The sequence below is a fragment of the Lacerta agilis genome, chromosome 1 (assembly GCF_009819535.1).
Source record: "Lacerta agilis isolate rLacAgi1 chromosome 1, rLacAgi1.pri, whole genome shotgun sequence".
Classification (NCBI taxonomy): domain Eukaryota; kingdom Metazoa; phylum Chordata; class Lepidosauria; order Squamata; family Lacertidae; genus Lacerta; species Lacerta agilis.
In genome coordinates this window covers 31991107-32013589 of record NC_046312.1, presented here as the reverse complement: position 1 = coordinate 32013589, position 22483 = coordinate 31991107, and the positions used below count along the sequence as shown (strand labels likewise).

At 39.7% G+C, this 22483-nt stretch overlaps 1 protein-coding gene across 20 annotated transcripts in view; it reads right to left on the bottom strand.

Annotated features, from left to right (window-relative positions):
- The window catches only part of RALGAPA1 (Ral GTPase activating protein catalytic subunit alpha 1), a 120966-nt gene that overhangs the window by 35581 nt on the left and 62902 nt on the right, over positions 1 to 22483 (bottom strand). For 11 of the 20 annotated variants that reach the window (XM_033143335.1, XM_033143391.1, XM_033143353.1 and 8 more), the window contains 7 exons: positions 18869 to 18979; positions 14675 to 14743; positions 13952 to 14086; positions 12801 to 12984; positions 5210 to 6074; positions 3141 to 3212; positions 1366 to 1504 (listed from right to left, as the gene is read on the bottom strand). In XM_033143335.1, coding sequence (XP_032999226.1) covers positions 1366 to 1504; positions 3141 to 3212; positions 5210 to 6074; positions 12801 to 12984; positions 13952 to 14086; positions 14675 to 14743; positions 18869 to 18979 — 1575 coding nt within the window. The remainder of the gene's footprint in view (positions 1 to 1365; positions 1505 to 3140; positions 3213 to 5209; positions 6075 to 12800; positions 12985 to 13951; positions 14087 to 14674; positions 14744 to 18868; positions 18980 to 22483) is intronic. The other 9 variants (XM_033143345.1, XM_033143380.1, XM_033143364.1 and 6 more) reach the window with 1 other exon arrangement.

Sequence of the window (22483 nt, the reverse complement as noted above, 5' to 3'; positions counted from 1 at the left end):
ACAAGACCTAAGAGGCCAATGAAAGGATCATCTGCATGTTCCCACAACAGGGCATGCCGTCAGCTCATTCCAAAGGAAAAAGAATATCTCTTCTTTTGATACTGGACATCTACACAGAAAAAGAAGAGATGGGAAGAAGAATTCCTTGGGAGCCATTGACTAGTATTGAACCTAATATTTGTTCAGCAGGCATGCTACTAGTTGAAGACTTGCCACGTAATTTTTATGGTTCTGTTGGTGGACTCTTTACAAGGCACCAAATGCAAATTGCATGCCTGGGTAAGAGGCCTTGATTTCCCCCAGCATGCACTGACATAGCACTCTTGGTTAGGCCCAAACACTTAATGTATATATGGTGCAGATACACATTGTGTTTCAACCTGTGTAGATGGGATCTGTGTGGGATGCGGATTTTGCCACAAAGAGCAGGGGACACATCTTGGACAATCAGGCAGCTCTTGCATGGCCACTGCATTGGGTTTTTGCATCATTGATTTGTTTACTCTTTTTCTCTATCCTAAGGCATGTTCCTAGCCATGCTCCTGATTACAGAGTCTGTATAATTCTGGCAAACCTTCAAATACACCATCACCCTGTATCTAGTTCTTCCAGGATTCATTTGGCCAGTAAATAAGGTTTCAGTTTAACTATCTGAGAACTTGGATGGTTAAAACTATTAAGCTTTGAGGAACTTGATGGAAACATCGGGGTGGGGGAACACTGTAACCCTAGAGTACTGAAGAGGACTTTGCTTTGGTCTAATCTCCTCTGCAGTTATTTCCATCGCCACATCAACATACACATAATTAGTGTTCTAATGGCTGCTTTCAAGTCTCTGGCTTTTGCCCTGCTGGCTCTTTTGTTCATGGCATGCAGTGTGCCACCTCAGGTTGCACTAGCACTTCTAGGAGCCAGAGATCCCAGCTGGAGGATAGCTACCCTTCAGCTATCCTCTTGTTACCCTATCTAGGGATAATGGTAAGATATATGAATTGCAGCATTCGTGCAGTAAGATGGAGCAGATTTTCTCCTACAATTACATGATATTTTGGTCCTAGACTCTGAACAATCAGGACCAGTATGCCAATCAGATACTATCTTCCTACCACTGGACATGAACTGGCAGATTTCACAGACATAATTGCTGGAAGTTACAGCATATTTCTGAGAGATTGTTAGAATGTTTGTGAAACCAACTTTCTCCTATCCCCAATTTCTCTCATCCCACCATCCAAACAAATGTTCTAGCCTGCAAGGACACAAGAGTTCTTTCTCACCAGTCTTTGGATGAATTGCTCAGTAGCTACTATTACAATGGTAACATAAAGTCAACCTGAATTAATACAAGGAACAATAAAAAGGTACCTCCCAACCAAGGCCTGCTACAAAATCCTCGTAGGCTTGGCTTCCTCCAGTATTAGTAAGGATGGAGTGTTTATCCTCTTGTCCCTCAGCAACATAAAATACTGCGATTTTGTGCGTCTCTCGGCTGTAAGACACAGGACTGCAATTACATAAGAATGTACTCTGAAGTCACTAAAGAATGAGATATGCAAACAGAAATGGGGCGATAACTGCGAAAAAGCAGTGCTATTATATCTTAAATACTTTTTCTTCTAATATTTTTACACTTATCACTTCCTTTTTTCATTGAAGGTATGCTTATTAGTCAAAACACACTGGATTCAATGGTGGGTGGGACTGTTAAAGTATTTCCTCCTGGATGCATGCCCCCTTTCATTTTTTTTTGCCAAGTTCGTAAAGCTGAACACTCACATTAAATGTACCGCATTTTCCCGTGTATAAGAAGATGCTTTTTGCTAAAAAAAAAAAGGAAAAAATTGGGTGTTGTCTTATACATGGATAGTGAATGCAGGGGGGGAGTGTGATTAATGGCAGCAGCAAGCAAGAGATTGGCAGCGGTGATTGGACGGGTGATTGGTGGCTGCGGCAAGGCCTGCTGATGATTGGCTATGGCAAATGGGCAGGCGATTGGCGGCTGTGGCGAGGCGGGCAAAGACTGGCGGCTGTGGCAAGTGGGCGGGAGGGCTGTTGGTGGTGGCGATTGGAGAGACAATTGGCGGCTGCGGCGAGGTGTGGGATCGGCAGTGGCTGTGGCAAGCGATTGGCAGTGGCAGGCAGGCGGGTGAGCGATTGGCAGAAGTGACCTCCTCCACCCCCGAAAAGCTAAACAACTTAATTTCTTAATTTTGGGTTTAAAAAACAGGGGTCGTCTTATACATGGGGGCTTCTTATACAAAGAGAAATACGGCATTTAAGTTCATGGCTCAGAATAATGGTTCGTATGTAATAGACAAATTAGACGGTAACAGAGGTATAAGGAAAATGCTGAGAAAGTTAAGAACTCTCTGATCTTACTCTTACCCAGGCTTTCTCAAACTCGGCCCTCCAGATGTTTTTGGCCTACAACTCCCATGATCCCTAGCTGGCAGGATCAGTGGTCAGGAATGATAGGAACTGTAGTCTCAAAACATCTGGAGGGCTGAGTTTGAGGAAGCCTGCTCTTACCCTTCCATGAATCTAGTTGGCAGATATGAGCACACAAATATCAGTAGCAATTCCCCATGCATAGTAATTATCATTGAAGATATGAGCAGGCAATATGCTGAAATGCTACCTGTTTTGTTTATTGGTAAATTGTTCAATAAAAGTAGACTCTTAAAATGAAATAAAAACTTTCAGTACTCCTTAATTTGAGCAACAGCCCTCCAAAGGAATTATTCAGTCTTGAGGGAAATAGTTCTTCCCTCACTTCCTGGAATACTTCAAGTGCAGTCAGCTCCATTCCCTTTAAAGCAAGATGGCTTAAGCAATGACTTTATTCCACAGCTAGGAAATTAACTACTTTTAACTCTTTTTACAGCTTTATGGCTTAGACCACCAATAAACTGAGTTGAATTAAAATTAACTACAGTGCTAGAGGCATTGGCACCTCAATCCTAAAGGCAATTATTTAACAGTAAATCCTGATTTAAATGGAAATTGATAGAATTCGCACCCTGATCACAAACACCATTTCTTGAAACACATGCTGAAGTAGAAACCATTAGCTAGAAAAACATTTTCAACAATGAGATGATTTAACACAGATTAAAAAGGGTTCTTAGCAGGTAACTTGCCATTGTCTTGAATCCAAATTTCTAAGTTCTCGAAGCAGCTTTTCATTTTTTTTCAGAAGATGAAAGCTTCTCCTAGATAAGGAAATATAACAAATGTTTTCATTGCCTGTGCAATGACAGATATAGGACAGCACAAGGCATTTTCAATTCCATTCATGCAATCTCCTACCGTTTTCTTGCCTTTTGTAAGACTTTTTCCATATCAAAGATGAATAGATCTTTTAAAAATAATATATACATATAGTTATTTTTTTATCCCAGGTGGTCTTCTGCATCCTTGTTAGTGACTTGAACATAATCCCCACTTCATCCCCCCTTTTCCCATTTAATCTGGAGGGTTGAACAGGACTCCCTTTGGAGCACATAAAACCTGCTCTTTAGTAGGCCAGGCGATAACTGCTTAGTGATAAAAAGGTACTTCCATGCCAGCCAAAAAACACAACAAAAAACATTGAACTGTAGGCTGCAATATAACAGAGTAAGCAAAGCCGAGAGGTTCCCCCAGATTAGCTATAGAATTTTAAAAGCCTAATGATGTTACTGTAAAATAGCTATCTTCCACTTACTATTTGTACTTCTGGCACGGCTCATAAAACCTGTGAGCGGAAGACTCCTAAGAACAGTGCCAACAAAAGAGAATAGTCTGCTTTGACAAAAATAACATATCAAGGAAAAGGAAAAGGAAAAGAAGTGGATCTGCTGCAGAAATTTTAGCCCACACTCTCTCATAAAAAACAGTATGTTTTTAAATTGAGATTTCTAGATTTTTGTTCATATACTGATGATTCCCCCAGGGAAATATTGTCCATAATAGATGGGTTAATTAAGTATCTGCTAACTGTATTAATACCCTTTCATTTTGGAACCTATGCAGAAGTAAATAATTGTAAATGGAAAAATGCTTTAAAATGTTTGCTTTATTAGCTCTTGATTCACAGTCAAGATTACTATAAATCAAACAGAAGAAATTGCTGTTTTTTGTTTGTCTGCTGTGTGATATCTGCATAATATTTCAAGGAATAGTCTGCAAAATTTTCTTATGCCATGATTTTACATATTGTCCTAGAAGCTTACACATAACCCCTCCTTAAAAATAATGTCCATAAAAACAAACTGCTGACCCAAACTTTGAAAAAACGATCAGCCTTGACTAAGAAAAAAGGTGTTAAAGGTGCCATATAGGAGTTCAGACTAAGAACAAAGAAGGGCAGTCCTCTATATAAATCCTAACGAAACTCTGTGAGGGGGGAATCAGTGCAACACAAAAAGCAAAATGATCTTCCTTCCTCTGTTGTCTATAGGGAGGGATGAAAATGATTTTCTGCCAGTCTGTTGCAAGTTTATCAGAACACTTAACTAAATTAAGCATTGTCAGAACATTTAATAACACTAAAAGCAATTATAAGCTGCCCTTTGACAAGACAAAACACAGTTAAATTTTAATGCGACAACAGTGGTGATGGTCACAACTTAAGATACCTTTAAAAGGAGATTAAATAAATTAATGGAGGATAATGCTATCAGTGGCTACTAGGCATGACGGCTATTATGCTCCGTCCAGAATCAGAGGCAGCAGTTGCTGGAGAACAACAGCAGGAGAAGGTCCTCATGCCCAGAACAGTTGACTACTGTGTGAAACAAGATGCCAGAATAGATAGGACTTTGGTCTCATCCTGCAATGCATTCCTGTTTTCTTCTTAAGACATTATGGGAGATATCAGGCTACTTTAAAAAAAGGCAGTCCTGTATCTCCTTCTCCGCCCAGCAGCCCCCGCCCCAAGGTAACCTCTCATAATACAAAACATGTTCTGTCTTTGATTTACGCTACCCTTGCTCATCTGCATGGGAAAAGTCGGTGGGTCAGGGAAGTGATGCTCTGTATTAGTTGAGGAGGACAAATGTGCTGATGCTCTTTTCAGCAGCTACCACGTTTCTCTTATAACGTCAACTTCAAAATCAAGAAATCTCTAATAAAATACTTTTTAAAAACAACAACGTCAACTTCAGTTCTGAACAGTACAAACGAAAGAGCAGCTATTCTTTAACAGTGAACAATGTTATCTTTTTACCTTTTATCCCAAGAATTCATTCCCAGAATACTAAGAAGCAATCTGCAATAGTAAAATGATGAAGAGGGCTTCTGCGGAGTTGGCTCATCCTGCTCCATAGCCTTCATATTTAAGTCATTGAAGTGCTTTTCAACAAAATCTCTCTCTTCCGTATGTTGCTTAAGGATTGCATTAATTACATCATGTTCCTGCTTCTCTGAAACACACAGAGGTTGAAGAGCAGGAACATTGAGCGATACACCTGTCCTCTGTAAGCACTCCGGGCTAGTGATTCCTATATACTGCAAGAGCTCATCAAGGACATCCTCTTCGTCCCTAATTGTGTCCCATGTTGGTACAGTCTCTCTACATCTTTTTTTTACCTGGAGTGCAATTCCATCCTTTACGCATACTTCTTCTACATACACAGTAGGTTCTGACACATCTTCTGGCTTCTCTTGATGGGGTAGTGAGAGGACAAAAGAAGTTGGTTCAGATAAACCACAAAGAGGCGGAGGTCCATACAGAATGGCAGAATCCCAGGAATATTTGCCAGAGAGATCACGCACTATAATTCTAACATTTGAATTAGCTGATGCAAGCCCAGCAGACAAACCGCCTCCAGGCATGTTTTCTTCTGCTCGGATTTGTATACAGGAAACTAAAGTTGTTCTGTTTAACACAAAGAACTGCAGATTGGGATTCTCAAAGAGCTCAGGAGAAAGTTCAAGGCTTTCACTGTAAGGATTGTCGTTGTTTTCACACACTTGACTCGTGAGCATAGCAGGTCCCCCACTCATGGGATAATGGCCTAAATGGTTTACCAAATGAGTGATCACAGTGCGAGCCGCCACAGAGATCAGTCCTTGTTGTATGTGAGATTTTACTGCAAAACAAAGGGCAATAGATTAAGTTATATAGATAAAAAAAATTAAAATGCTGGTTACACACAAAAGGAAACATTTAAGTCCGAGGAGTTCTGAGGTGACCTGCGTGAAACCAGAGAACATTCACAGTGAAAAACACATTCCCCTAGGGATCATGTGCGCTCTCAAGCAACAGGAACAAAGAAGAAGCACTTCGACGATCCAGTCTTAGGATTTCTGTGCCAAACAATAAATGCAAAACAGGCAGTGTTATGTCAATGATGCTGTTATTATTTATCATTTCAGAAGTGCCTAAACTTTACTAAATACCATACTCAGTCTCTGCTCAAGGATTACAACTGAAAATGCACAACACAAAAAGAGAATGGAATGGAGAGAAAGAGAAAATTCATGCTCCAATTCTTAAAGTTACATAGCTGTTCTTATAATGGTTGATTGGAATAGAAACAGTTCAAGGAAATGAAGCGCCAAATGGCAGCTGGTCTCTCACCAGAGCCAATTTCAATTGTCAGGATGTTTGTGTTATGACAACACAACTTTGTGAATGGTCACGGTTAATAGCATAATTATCACCATCTGTTCTCTCTACATTTCCTTTCCTTCTGGCTCAGGAATGGGTGGTGTGGTAAGGCAGAGTGGCAGCAGCCTCCTGGCAGCAGCACCACTGCCACATACCAGGACAGTGAGGGGTGGGGCAGAGTGGCAGTGAGGTTGGGGCAGTGCAGGTGCACCCGATGGGCTTGACTGGTGTGCCTGCTTGGCACCAATAAGTGCAGGCCCTGCAGCGCTGCCCTGATACCTGCTGTTGCTTTTACTTGCACCCCCAGCAACTCAGGATAACATTTCAAACATATGATGAAGTGAACTCTTTCCCATGAAGTCTTATGCCATAATAAATTGAGCAATCTTTAAGGAGCCACAAGACATGTTTTCCTGCAATGCTCTAACACAGAGCTACCCCTCTAGAATTCAGAATATCACTCTGCTAGTACAATCCACTTGCAGAAGACCCCCTACTTTTAATGGCACCAGACCATTTCCCAAAGTTTCCATACAAAGCCAGTTTAGATCACCACAAGGAATGCATCTAAATGATTATTCAACTGCTGATGTGATGAAAACAATGTTATTTATACAGAGACCAAAATCTATTATTCTATTATTTTATTGTTTAAGGACTTTATATGTTGCCCTTCAGGGAAAAGCCCTCCCAAAGAGATGGAGAAAAGAGAATTAGTTTCCTATACGTAGCAGGATAATTCACTTTATACACAAAAGCAGGAACATTATGCTTCCATATAATTTACAGAAGAACCCACCAGGCGATGCTTCTACTAAAGACCTCCCAGTGATCACCCTTTTACCCATCTAACTCTGAACCATTCTGCCATGCCTACGTACCAATATTGTTTTTGGCACCTAGGTCATCCAACCCTGGCTCCATCTCCCTCCAGGAATGTTCTGATGTCTCAGTCTGTGTAACTTTATTCTAATGAATGGAAAGATTTTGGAATTTCAACAGCACTTTCTTAGCCAGTGTTTAGATTAACTGACTTTCTGTTATCCAGAGCCCTTCCCATCTACAAGACACACAGTAATCCAACAGGCCATAGAGAATAATCTAAGAACAACAGAGAGGCTTCTTCCTTTCCCTCTGATGGCCTCAGAAATGATGGTTGTTAGCTAGAGGGAAGGAGGCTCTCAGCTGGAGCTGTACCAAAGAATGATGCCTCTTTTCCTTACGGTAGCCCCCAGCATGCCTGCTAATCACTTCCAGAGAGTTGGGGAATCCTCCCGAAAAGATTCTGCACACAAATAAAACAGCTGAGACTGTGTGCAGAGAGTTCAGGAGGAGGAGTGGGACCTGGATTCGGCTCTTGTCCCTGACAAACAGCTGATTCACAGGATTTTAATACTGCTGAAGGAGCACTGCATGCATATCTTCAGCTGCTCTGCATGTGCTCCTATGGATTCAGATAAGGTTATGCCAAGCAATTCCCACTTTTTTGAAATTTTAATTTAGACATTTGTCAAACATTTAAGCAGGGGTAACCAATCTGATGCTCTCCAGAATCTATGGATTACAACTCCCATCACCCCTGGCTGAGGTTGATGGGAGTTGTAGTCAAAAACAGCTGGAGCGCCACATGTTGCCTACCCTGATGTAAGTTATTTGAATTTAATAATTAACTATAACACAGAGATTATACTAATGGTACATTTATAGCTTTCACAAACAGCTTTTTGAACCCTTGAATCCAAATGCATGGTGCCTTGAAAAGTGCTGCCCATACTTATTCTAATAGCAGACCTCTTGTTGGTTTTCTCCAATGATAATTTCCACAAACTACCAGTGGCAAATTGCAACAAGGTTTCTTGCTTTATTTGTGTAGTTTGTGCATATTGTCAACGCATGACAGCTTCATGAGTCCTTCTGATTTTTACTTTTCAATTGAGTATACAAGTTTATTCAGAATTGGATTAAGTGGTTGTCTTCATAAAAACAACAACAACCAGGCAAGTCGCTATCTTCATCCCTTCCTCAGGAGACTCCTCTCTGTCCATATATATCCTGAGGTCAACCTATTATAAGGTGGTAAGACCAAAACCTCCCTTGGATGATAGAAAGGCACAACTGTCAAGCCAATTCTATGATCCTTTTCTTTTCCAATTTCAACGCAGGTTTCAATCAATGGAAACAATGTACTTGGGGTGGTTCCTGAAAATCTCTGTTCTTCAGATGTCGCCCACTGATTATAAAAAAGGGTGCAGCTCAGAGAGAGACAGCAAACACTGTTAAGGGCTAAATGTTAAAAACCAAGGGAGTAACTATCTCCGAGACTCTGGTTGACAGTGACTCAGAGATAGCTCAGTCACCCAACCCTCTTTTCCCCACAGTGCTTCATTGCTCACTCAGTCTTCTCACCACATCTCCACTGGCATAGTGCTATTCATACTATTTACTCTTATGCATAGCTGTCAACCTTTCCCTTTTTTGCGGGAAATTCCCTTATTATAGCATTGGGAAACAGCAGGGAGGGTTGACAGCTATGCCTACGTATGACTGGCATCAGTCATAATAAGTTTCTATAACTTCTGGATTTTAAAAGTGCTTAAAGCCCATTAATATATGATGAAAATAAAGGTGTCAGGAGTCTTCCTCAGTGCTGGCTATTTAATTTTTATAATTTTTATAATTTAAAGTTATAAAATATTACATTTTATGTAACATTAAAAACAACCGATCACACTCAAAAAAGACAATCCCAACATACACAGCAGAAACACGCACAAAATTCCAGAAAGCAATACTGAAAGGCACCCATTAAAAGCAAACAGGAGGGTAAAAACAGCATAACCCTACACTTAGAATTCAGTTCTATGCCCATTTTCTTGGGGATAAGGCCCATCCAGTTTAGAGACTTAATGGAGCAGCTCCCTGCATCTATTTGTGCTGTCCAGAAAGCATCACAGCAGCACAACGAGCAGAGGATCCGTTGCTGCAGCCCCACCCCTCCAAAGTGGCTCCTGCTTGCTGTTTATTTGGGTGCACTGGAGCACTCTGCACAGGTGGGGTTTCCTCAATAGCAGTGAAGTCCCCCACACCCCGTCCCCTCCAATGGAGGCTGGCAGATCTGGACAGGGTTGGGTGGACTGACACCTCCATCTTATCTAACCCACACCAATATTGTGAATCAGGGGTTTGGATTGCTGTGCCCCTTCTGAGTAGAAATCTGTTACATTTTTGCCATTAGCCACCAGCAGACTCAAACTGCTTAATTAATCTTCTGCCATACATGTATCATGAGTAGTATGATTTGATTTACTATCAGGTAGAATTACAGGCAGATGCAAAGTACGTATGTTCTTATTCACGTAATTAAAAGGTAGCAAGGGCTCAAAAGCAGATGTGCACAAGCCTCTCTGTTAAAGAAGGCTTGTGCATCTCTGAAGCTGGAGGACAATTCAAATGAAATGTATTTGCCAGTTTAGTAACTGACAATCTGCTATCCTTTCAAGGGTGGCTGAAATTTACTGCTTGAGGCAGCACGTTTCATGGTGGGACCAGCTCTGCTGCTGCTGTTCCATCCTTTTCGCTGATATTAACTCCTAGAGTTTCACATGTCTATTGCACCATGGGATTCAATATATTTGTTACTGGGTTTCAACGAGTTCTTAACAGTTATTCTTGGGTTTCAAGGCATACTCATCTGGAAGAAGCAACAGTATGCTTCACTTAGTACACCTACTAAAGCTCTTCCTTCTATTTGTGACCATGTCCACTTGCCTGTTTTGTAGAAAAACAGGGTAGCTGAAATTTCAGAGTAGTGCCTCTCAAAGCACTCTGCATTACAAGAGCTTTTGTCCTGAAACACTTCTGCATAAGATAAAACAGATACAAGCATCCAAGCATCAAGGAAAGTAGACAGGCACAGGGAGGTGATGACAAATCCAAACTAGGGTGCCCACTGCCCTGGATTCTTCAGCTTTAGTATATTATAATGTACCTCAGTTTATTTGAAATGCACCAAACTACATTTCCATATGCCTGAAATCTCTACCAAAGCTCAGTCTTCTACAGGCAAGGAAGTGCTATACTGAAAAGAGAAATGAGACTGGATCTCTCTCTTTCATGAAGTATTCTTCATATTACTGAATGTTGGAAAACCCAGTGGGCTTGCATCAACTGGATGCCTTGGGACTGGGCTATCACATAGTCAACAAGACATATATTGGACATCTGGGGTGTTGAACTGGTTCAAAGCCCTGTACCTAGCCACTATTGCCACATTTCCAGGATGTGTTTCAGGATCATACATTTCTGTTGTCCAGCAATTGCAACAATTGATGCCCTGATGGACCCAGTAAAATGGTCAGTCACATCAGGCAGCTAAAAATAAGGGGGGGGGAGGAGAGAGAAAAGGGCTGAGCAGAAAGAGGGGAAAACTAAGAACCAGGGATCCATTGTGAGCCTCCTAACATCTAGGGTTGGGTCTTGCTATCTGACATGATTTTACCCCTGAGTACTTAAAAAAAGCTTTCTTTTCTCAATCGCTCTTAAGAGTTCCAGAAACTACAGATTGCTGGGGAATAGTGAAAAATACTTAGGTGATATCTAATATCAGACATACTCAGACGAGACCTACTGAAATCAATGGACTTGTGTAAGAAGTCCATTGATTTCAATGGGTGCACTCTGAGCATGAGTAATGTTGGATATCATCCTTAATATTTAATACTGCTAAACCAGCACTAAAATCCATGGAACAGAAATCCATGCAACAGTAGCTCAATCTGACCCAACTTCCTTGAAAATTATTTTAAATGGAAAAAGTTAGGTTACTAACTTATATAAAACAACACCACATACATAAATTTAGGACTTTAACAAGAAACCTGAAGCATTAGTCCTGTGGGGAAATGTACAAATGAAAGATAGCAATGCTAAGGTTTTGTGCATGAGACATTCATTTAAAGAGTGGGAGGGGGGAGCTATTCAAGGTTGTCTTTTCAAATTGCCAGATTAAACAAATCACACAGCATTTGCTGCAAACCCATAATTACACATTATTACAGTATACAAAAGCAGAAAGGCACAAAAAGCTACTGCAATTCTCTACACTTGCAATGGAACATGTAGGGGAAGTTAATTTTGGCAAATACTTTAAATATTAGCTTTGCATAATATGTATAGGTGAAACTGTAATTAGGGCAGAATGAATCCTTCGATGTTTCTTTCATTCTGACCCTGCAGATGATTACTCTTTGCTAATAAGACCACAGCCATTTGACAAAAAGCCAACTACAGTACCTTGCTTCATTCTTCAGTAAATTTAATAATTACCGCTCCTCCTGCCAATAGTTCTCAAATCAGATTTGTTCAATCCAATACTGAGCTTATTAGAGGACAGCTCTGTGTTCAGAATTCTTTGGCCAAAAAAGTACTTGAAGATGATGAAGCATGCCTTAGACAAGGGCACAATGATTAGCCATTTTCTCCACATAAAAAAAACAGCACGGAGTCACTACAGACCACAAAATCACCTGCTGTTAGCACACAGCTGCTACAAAAAGGTTCTGCATTTATCTAGTCCTTAATGCCACTAAGGAAGCCTAAAGGGAACAGCTTAATACAGGAGGAGAATGACACTACACAGAATATTTGGTATCAGTATTAAAGCCTATCTTTTCCAAATTTCTGTCCGCCAGGACCATTTGATATTTGCTAAAAGAAAAAAATTCAGCTTAAAACTTCTTGCAACCTTTATTTCAAGGTGGTGTGTTTACTGAGAAAAAAAAATACTCCCAACATGGAAAGCTCTTCAGGAAACAATGAAGGTTCACAAAAACATTTCTTTATGAATATAAAACAAAATGTCAACTTTATATTAAATTGCTTTTATTGTAACTCAACTATTCTGTATCTGTTTGTTTGGAAAAGATTAAGATAATTCCTCTAAAACAAAAAAAATATACATAATGCTAGTTGTTTGCAATGTTGCACAGAGGGTAAAAGGACCCATATTAAATGGATTTTTATATACGTATTTTAGTAAACAGAGTTGCAATTGCTCAAAATTACACTGATTTATTCCACATTGATTTAGCACTATCTAGAGATTATAATGGCATTAGATGTAATATAAAATCCACACTTTAGACACTTCAGTATCGGAAATCTACATTATTTGGTCAAAGGGAGGTGTTCATCAAGGCAAACAGACCTTCTGTGACTGGCTGGAGTTTTGAAGACCGTTCTGAATCTGGTGAATGTAATGGCTCTGGCTCCTTCAAACTTTCCAAATGCATAAAAGGATCATAATCAGAAGATGCCAGATCAGATAGGCTCACAGGAAAATATTTGGGGTTGCTAAAGCACTGAGATCCATAAACACACCCATGAAGGACCTAAGAATAAAAATGAAGTTTAACATAAAAGTATCAAGAAAGCAAAGAAACAAAAGAAATAAAAATAAACAGACTGGACACAGTAGTTAGTGTGTGATGCTTTGCTGGAAGTACAAAGCAAACATGGAAAGCTGTCATCAGTTTCATCTGGATGGGAGGAAAGGCCATAATAAACCTATAATATTCTTAGGAAGCCAAATTAAATACCCAGACGGGACCATGGAGGTCTTTTTAAATGCTCCAAATTTCTGTTTTTACTATGATGTTTCACAGGTCTGCCATTAGATGTAATTTAAAATACACACTAGACAGACATTTCACTATTGTGATATCTACTATAGGTTCTGACAATTATTCTACCCCAATTGCATGTGCATAGATTTTCAAAATGCTCTTCATAAACAGAGATATGAACCCCACATACAGCCACTTCTCTCCTCCCTTTGTGGAAGTAAGTGAACAAGCCAGGAAGTCTGAGTTAACTACCATCTCCCATTAAGTCCAAAGTGGGATACTATATTTAACAGCTTCTAAACAAACAAGGATATGAAGTCAATGACAAATCATGGTTTGTTAGGGAGCCATTAACCATAGTTTCCCAGTTTAGATTTTTTCCTGGCTTGTATGAAGAGAGGAACAAGGCTGCAATATGCAGTTACATAAGGCATGGTCATCTGATTATGACAACTGAGGGAACTTTTACAGCTTATCTGAATTGCTCTTTTTCATATTCAATGCCCTTCCTGGCATAGGAGCTTGGTACTTGGAAGGATTGTCGTTATATGTGACAGCTTTCTGAAGTTGCATATCTGTTTTGTATTGTTAATCTGCTTGTTTCTTCCAACCCTTTTATTCTTCTCACCTTGTTAGTAAAACTTTAAAGATTAAATAAATAGTAACACACCCACACCATAAATCAAAGCAGGGGAAAGAGAGCGGGGGGGGGGGGGGGAGCAGCAGCAGGTACCTTATATATGCAATTGAGAACAGATTTTTCCATTTTATCATTTTCAGATCCTGAAGTGTGAACAGGTTGCAACAGTGTCTTTAAAGGCAATGCCATTATCCAGTCCAACAGACAGAGAAGGAGAGAGACCACCAGCTGCAACAGAAGGATTTCTATATTACAGCTAACCATGAAGAGAAATCTACTTACTCTGTTTTTCTCCCTCCTTTCTTAATTTAGTATCAGCAATAATGTAGCTCAATAGTAGCACAGTACTTTGTATATTATGCCCAACTGTTTTGTGTGTTGGGGGGGGAACATATATGCCAAATATACATGGCATGAACGCACTAAAATATCATCTATTTGAGTGCCGTTAGGAGAGTTCAGCACAACACTTTTAACTTTGAATGGAATACGTACACCTATTGCTAACACAGCCAAGTGATTAAAGGCTACCTAATACTTTGCTACACAAAGAAGAAAAACACAATACATTATGTGGCAGTCTGTATATGTTTTGAACACTCAAAAAAAGTTTTATAGTTTCTTGGAGGAACCAGTCAGTTCATTGAGTTGGTATCCACACTATACATGAGCAGAAAACTCCAGCAATAGGCCATCCCACTCCATTCTCTCAACTACAGCCCTTGAAAACCCTGGCTACAATCCACTTTCTATTGCAAAGAAAACAAATGGTTGGGACCAGTGGTATACCCTTAAGAAAGATGGCATAATTCATACCCTCTTGTCCTGTTCGTAAGAAGAAGCTTCTGTACTGGGCAAGAGATGAGTGATGGTTGCTATCAGGATCTATGGGAAATAAATAAATATTTGCTGTAACATTTCTACCATTTTAGACTTTAAATAAATCCTTTAATCCGCTGGCAGACATACTTTGTAAAACAGTTTTGGGTAGCTTTTTTTAGTTTTTGTATTTTAAAACTTTTTCTTAGGTTTTCAAGAATACATACATAAGCAGAGGAAGCTATGTACTGAATAAAATAAGCTGATACAATTGCATCACTGTTATACTTCCCTCTGCAAACATACCCAGAACCACTATAATAAACAGACAAACGAACTAATTGAAGTAGAACTAACCCCCTCCCCATCCCCTGCAACCAACACACACTTTGGTTCCAAGTGTCATGATAATGTCCTAGTTACAGGTAGGTAGTCGTGCTGGTCTGCCATAGTCGAAACAAAATAAAATAAAAAATTCCTTCCAGTAGCACCTTAGAGACCAACTAAGTTTGTTCTTGGTATGAGCTTTCGTGTGCATGCACACTTCTTCAGATACTTCAGGTCTCCCAGTGTATTCAGGGGTGGACAATCTCTAACTTGGCAGTATTAATTAAACACTTAGTTGGTCTCTAAGGTGCTACTGGAAGGAATTTTTTATTTTATTTTGTTATGATAATGTCCTATTATTCTTCAGCAGGTAAGTGTAGCAAAGAAATAACAATCTACATGCAATGCATAATACATACCAAAACATATTAAATCCATCAAAATAACAGTTTACTTCAAGATGTTTAAACCCTCCTATGAAGTCATTTGCCTTTTGATCACTATATTGGGTCACTATATTTAAATACATTTCCACATTAAGAACATAAGAATGTGAGAGCCCTGATGGTTCAGACTAAAAGCCTGCTGATATAGTCCAGTTATCTGTTTCCTACATTGGCCAACCAGCTAGTCTGCAGAGACAAATAGCCTTGACCAAAGTGGAGGTAGAACACAGCTGCCATGACTAGTAACCACTGATAAGTATTAGCATCCCTGAATTTGTCTAACAGTTGGTGGCCATCAATACATCTTGTGGAAGTGACTTCCACTATGCACTGTGTACTTCCTTTTGTCTATCCTGAATCCACCAGAATACAGCTTCACTGGATGACCCTCGAATCCAGTATCATGATGAGAGAAAGTTTCACCTTCATTATACTACCCATAATTTTATACATCGGTCTATTCTCACTTTTCATTTTAGTTTACTGGGGTATAGAAAATGTCTATTGTGTATGGATTTATGATGGCTGTCAATGCAATCAGTTGTTTCGGTTCATCCTTGCAAGTAAATTAATCAATGCAAATGGTTATTTTTCAGCTGTTATAATTTCTTATGAGTACGGACAAGGCAGCAGTGTTTGTTCCAATTCAGAGTGTTCCCACTCCACCATCACTTAGCAAGTCATTTGTTAAACTCTTTGAAGTCTTAGGCTGCAGTTGTGAAGCTGCTTAAGAGCCTGAGTAATTCCAGAATCGAAGCCTTTAATAGTTGCTGCTATCAGTAGTGGCAGAATTGATCTTTAACCACATTTGCTCAGAAGTCAGTTCCCTTGATTTCAGCATGCACTTAGAATTGGTGTTTGCTTTATTTTATTGCCTTCAACTGCTTGTAGCAAAATCCGTTGCGCTTCACTGAAATATATTGGAATATTCCTTTTTCATGCATGTTATTGTGCCCAAACATATTTATCTGTTTCCACCAGTGAAAAACTTTATTAAAAAAAAAAATCTGCATTCTGTTATGGCACCTGCTTCATATTTCTCTTTTGGGTGAGATTTAAAATGTGAGGGCCATTAGAGTAGGTGGCCATAACAGTGTGTTTCATTTCATTTATTTATAAAATTTATACACCGCTTGATTGTAAAAAACAAACCTCAAAGCACTTTACAAATTGATTTTTTAAAAAAATCAAGCAGCTCCCCCCCCCCCGCAACCAAGTAAGTAAATAAAAATGCTTAACTAAAAGTAGAAATTGTAGAAAGATTTTGGCAGATTTTTCTGCGCACTTGGGGGCAAAAGAGAGTAATTTAAAACAACTGTTGTTGAGACATTTCATTCCAAATCTGCTAGACTAGAGGCAGACAGAGGATGCTGACAGGTGGGTGTCCTGCCTACCCTCAACGTAAATCCTGGCTACACCCACCCACACTGGCAGGCTGCATAGTAGCTGAACCTGCTATTCTCAGTGTGCACCAACAGTTACGTTAACAAAAACTATTCCGTACCCCATCAAATTGATCAGGATTTAAATATGATAATGTTAAGTAGGGCACAGACATTGGATTGAGGCCATATTGCTTAGCATCTATTTAGGTTTTCCTGGAAGGAGCTCTATGTTATTAGTATTCAAAGTGGCAATGAGGATACAGGAAGTGCTGATGAATATACAGAAAGAGTGATTTAAAGAAGCCAAAGAGCCAAACAAAACTGCTTATGAAAAGGGAACCTGAACACAAATATACCATTTAGGTGTTCACATGTTCATTCCCAAAGATTCGGTGCTGATTGGAACAACATTTACAAGATGATAACATAGAGTGTGCTTATTAGAAAGCTTGCAAAATAGTGACAATCAATGGGGTATGTTCATTCCTGGATACAGAGTCTAAGAAAAGGGCAGGAGGTATGCATTTTAAGATTTACTCTACATGCTAAAGAGGGCACAAACTTCAGAGTAACTGTGGGCAGAAATAGGAGGTCTAAAACACAATTAATGCTGTGGATGCCCTGCCCACCAACCAAAACACTGAGGAGGATATTGAGAAAGAAATTGGGAAGACAGCCAAAAAAGAAGATGTACTGGTAAATCAGGGGCAATTCAAACTACCTCTAGCTACTTGAATGGAGGAACTAAAGAGCTTACCAGCATGTAGGGATTCAGAGTGCTTTGATCCTGGCCACTGTTACGACACCTTTCCCCCCTCTTTTTAATCCCTTATGACCAGAATTAAAGCATCTAAAGTAAACAGATGTACCCTGTACTTGCATCTCAATGATTTAAATTGGCCCACACAAATTAACGAAGTAGAGGGTTGTGCAATTATGCTATAATATATGCTTCTCTTCTATATTATGACATAAATGATGTAGCTAAGCCGTTTAAAGAAACTTCACTAAACTTAAAACATGGTATATAAGCTGCAACCCTAACCCTATTTACCTGGGAGTAAGCCCCACTGAATTTAATAGAACTTTAATAGAATTTACTACTGAGTAGACATGTGCTGTAAGGCTTTGAGCTACTCAAATTACAGTTGTGGGGAGGGGGACGTCTGTGGAAACACAAGACCTCCTTCAAAGACTTTATGTCTGTAGATGAAAGCAGATCTGTGCACTGGGTTGGTTTTTTTTTTGTAAAATTTACACTTGGTGTCCAAACTTTTTTCAAAGAGGGCTAGATTTGATGAAGTGAAGGGCCGTGAGGGCCGACCAAAGGGCCAACCAAACTTGTTTAGGATTGAAGTTGCTGACCTTTTTTTTTTAAGGATCTCACCCCAAAGTTATTGAGCTTTTTTAGGGTTGAAGTTGTTGAGGTTTTAGGATTTTACCCCAGGAAATAACCTGCCACAGGGGCTGGATTAAACCAACCAGCGGGGTGGATTAGGCCCCCCAAAACGGACTTTGGACATGCCTGCTATAGGAAATCTGGATAGAAAGGACCTGCTACTTCTTGTCTGGTACTTCAAGGTTGTGGAATTGCCTTTAGAAAGAAGACACAATGTGCTACTGGTTATCCTGAAGCAACATTGCACCCTAGGGCAGAATTACATGTTGCATATAGTTCGGTGCCCTCTCCTCTCCTATGGTTTCCACCAACTGGTATTCTGAAGCATACTGGAACCTTCTGTGGAGGTAGGTTACATTTCTATAATATATATAATAAAGTTAAATCTTGTTTCATTTCCTTCCTTAAGATTCCCCCCCCCCCACATTTATCATCACCTACACTCCAAATGAAGAATTATAAACAAAATACCCCTCATTTGGGTGTTTTCAGATAACTGAAAATCTGTATGGCAAAAAACAAAAAAACAAAAAACAAACCTCTGACTTTGACCATTTGAAAATATTTTGCTTCATATTTCTAAAGCAAGGATTATAAAGCTAAAGTTCCATTTTTTCTTTATGTTTATACTTACCTGAATAATTTTTATTGGTGAATCTGCTTGGTACATTTGTAGCCTCTGTACATAATGAATCAACATATTAAGCATATTGCAAGCAACATGCGCAACCGTTTTATTTGGAAACTGTAGAAAAACAGAAAAAGTTATAAATGCATGGACTTCAGTATTAGTGCACACCATGTGATGGACTAGCATCTCATGACTGTTACACTCGGAGAATTACACACACTCAAAGCAAATTTTTAAAAACCCAGTCTTTTGTCTAGGAAGTAGCACAGCTTTAAATCTGAAACAGATTACTTCACTTGGATCTAAAACCTAAATAAAGAAACATCCAAACACAGTCAACAACTGTGGATTGCTAACAACCAGCTAAAGGTCTGAGGTTTGTGCTGATAAACAGAATATTTATTTGGATGAACATGTTGTATTTGCATGCATTGTGCCAAGATTAGTATTTCCTAAACAAACAAACAAACACCCCACCATGTTATGTGGCCGAATTTGATGCAAATCAGACTCAAAAAATCTAAAATATGCAAAATGTAAAATATGATATATATTTAAAAATTAACAAGAGTTGTCACAATTTTGTTCTTTTAATTGTGTAAATATGCAATATAATGGAAAACACAGGAGCGCTAGGGCATGGTACGCAAAATGTATTTTGAATGCGTATGACCGCAGGACCACTTTTTCATGTCTTCACAAATGTGGGAGTTGTTGGTAGAGCATGAGACTCTTAATGTGGGTTCAAGCCCCATGTTTGGTGAAAGATTCCTGCATTGCAGGGAGTTAGACTAGATGATCCTTGTTGTCCCTTCCAGTTCTATGATTCTATGAACTTACGCTTGGGCTTGTGTAGACATTAATGGCCTCATTCACATGTCATATGAAACCACAATTTGTGCACTGCCTCCCCCTTTTCCCCACTCCTGCACAGCAGAGAGCAGTTCAGAAGCTGTTGCTTCTGCTTAACCATAATGTGTCCTATCAACTAGATTGAAAAAGTATGGTTAACATAAACTATGGCTAGCTGAAACAATCATAGTTAAGATTAACCATGCTTCTGGGCCTAGATTACATGACTAGCTATGATTAACCAAACTAAACCCCTTCCAGCTGTGTGAAAGAAGGGGTAGCTCACTACAGATAGTTCCTGCTCACTCATGTTGCACTAAACTATGGTTACATGTGGTGTGAAAACACTGCCATGGAATGAAATGGCCTTAAGTCCCCGTCCCCCCCATGGTTCTGCTGAATTTGTGAAATAGCTAAGGCAGAGCTTTACTCAGGAATATTTTTTTATCTATAGCTTTTGTATTGTGAACATTTCACATTGGAGATGGCAGCAGAGGGTGACGATTAAATACTGTGGAAACTTGCTGTAAAAAAAAACCCATGCAACTTCCACCTCTTTCTGAGTTTTAAGACCATAACTGGCATTGTAAGTGCCATGCTGAAGCACTTGTCTTAACGACAAAGCCTCTTATGGTCTGCCAGGGGATACTGAGGAAGTGGTAAAGCAGAATGCAGCAGGCAGAATACACATTGTCTGCTGTCTGCCTGAGGGCTTGGGTGGCTTCCAACTTATTATGATGAACATCAAAGAAAAATTCAGACACTCCAACAAATCAAATGCAGATAGCTGGAGGTGTTCTTTGAAAACAGGCTTTACAAAAAAGCCAGACCCTGTACATGACAGACAATAGGCGAAGTAGATGGAGATGTTCTATTGTCGGATTCATAGGTAAGTACCACAAATATGGACCTTGGATGCAGCCTTACATACTCAAATTGTCAGCAATTACATGCCACCAATTTGTGGGAAGGATGTTTCATTCTGTGGGAAGCTCAAACTGCATGCAAGAGGCAAATGTGTTTTCCGGTAACAAACAGCAGCAACATTTACTATGTTACTTATATGCTCTGAATTTAACAGCTACTCCTTTGCACAAAAATAGTCAGGAAGTATTCAAGGCAAATACTATCAGGTTAAACAATAATTTTATTTTATGGAAATGATTCTCATTCAGAAAAAAGAGGGGGCAGATTTGAAGTACCCAAGAACTGCCTAAAACAGGGTTTCTCAAGCTTTCTACCCCCAGGGCCAATTGAGATAGTTGAAAACCATCAGTCACAAAATGGTGGCAGATGCAAGTAGTATGGCATAATTAGCTGGCAATTACTGATGTGACTTTCTACTGATACATAATCCATTTTTTGAAATTGCTGAATTATTTGCCACAAGTGTTTTCCCTGTGGCAAGGAGTTCCATAGCTTAGCATTCCTCAAGCCAAGTACTGTGCAGACATCTGCTCTGGAGGTATTGTGACTCAGCCTCCCAATTTTAGACAGAAGTTGCTGATCCAGAGGATTTAAGTGGGGAAGGCTTTTTCCTTCACATGCCTCTTGAAGTATTTTTACCCATCTCCTGTAATTTCTCCCTATTCTCTTCTCACTGTACCTTATTTCCCACACCATGCAAGTTTCTTTTTTTTTACATTTAAATTTAACTTTATTTCCAATACTATGTGAGTTTCTTTCATCCCTCTTCCCTAGTCCTTTTACATTCACTTATCCCTCCTATAACAGCCTTCCTCTTTTCTTCACTTTCCTTCTATTTCCAGTTAAGTGTTTTATTAACTAGTAACCTTTTATCTCACTTTCTAATTTCCCTCCACACTTCCTTTGACTTTCTTCCCTTCTCCCCACTGAATGTCTCTTCTCTCCTGGCCATCTTTACCCAGCATGCAAAGAGCTGCTGGGGCTGCCATTGGTACAGTCAAAGTGAATGACATGTCTAAGGGACAGGCAGGCAAGTGAGGAGGCACTGGGCAAGCTGTGGCATTAAGACCCAGGACACTCCGGTGGGCCCTAGATCACTGTCTGAGAAACAGTGGTCTAAACGAGTAAGCAGTGTGAATAAGTAAGTAAGACTGGGGGAGGGGATTAGTGCATATTAAGCTCTTATATGCATTCGCCTACAAAAAAAATAATTTTCTAAATTATAGCTACAACTGAGGAATCATAATCTTCAAAATCAGGCTGCTCATATAAGCTTGGTTTGTACCACCGTGATGGGACTTGAATAGTTCAGCAACATCTGAAGAGCCAAAATTTAGCCACTCCTGCCCCAGACAACATATAGGGCTGTGCTAAGTTCTTGCTCTTAGAATACATTGCACTTGCACTGAAGCTGTGCATTTTTAATTTGCTGCAGGTGTGATGTCAAGTCGCCAAATATCTGGGGAGTTTTATTCAGGGAGGGGACATGCTTTGACCCTAATCTTAATTTACTGCAAATCTCCATGATGGAAGGTTTCTGAAAGTTCTGAATAACCTGCCTTTAACATCTAAATCAGAGAATCATTTAGCTAGAAAGGTTCAGCCTCCTGCTCAATGAAGGAAATCTAGCTAGAGCATCAAGCTATAGAATTGGGAGCATCCCCAGCAGATGGCAACCCCACCATTGCTTGAAGACTTCCTGTGAGGGAGGTAACACTCCCTAGGTAATTAGCCCCTATGTCTAACTGCTCTTACTGTTAAAAGCTTTTCCTAATGTCCAACTAAAATCTAGCTTTTGCACCTGTATTTGTGACTCTTTGTATTATGAACCTATTCAGT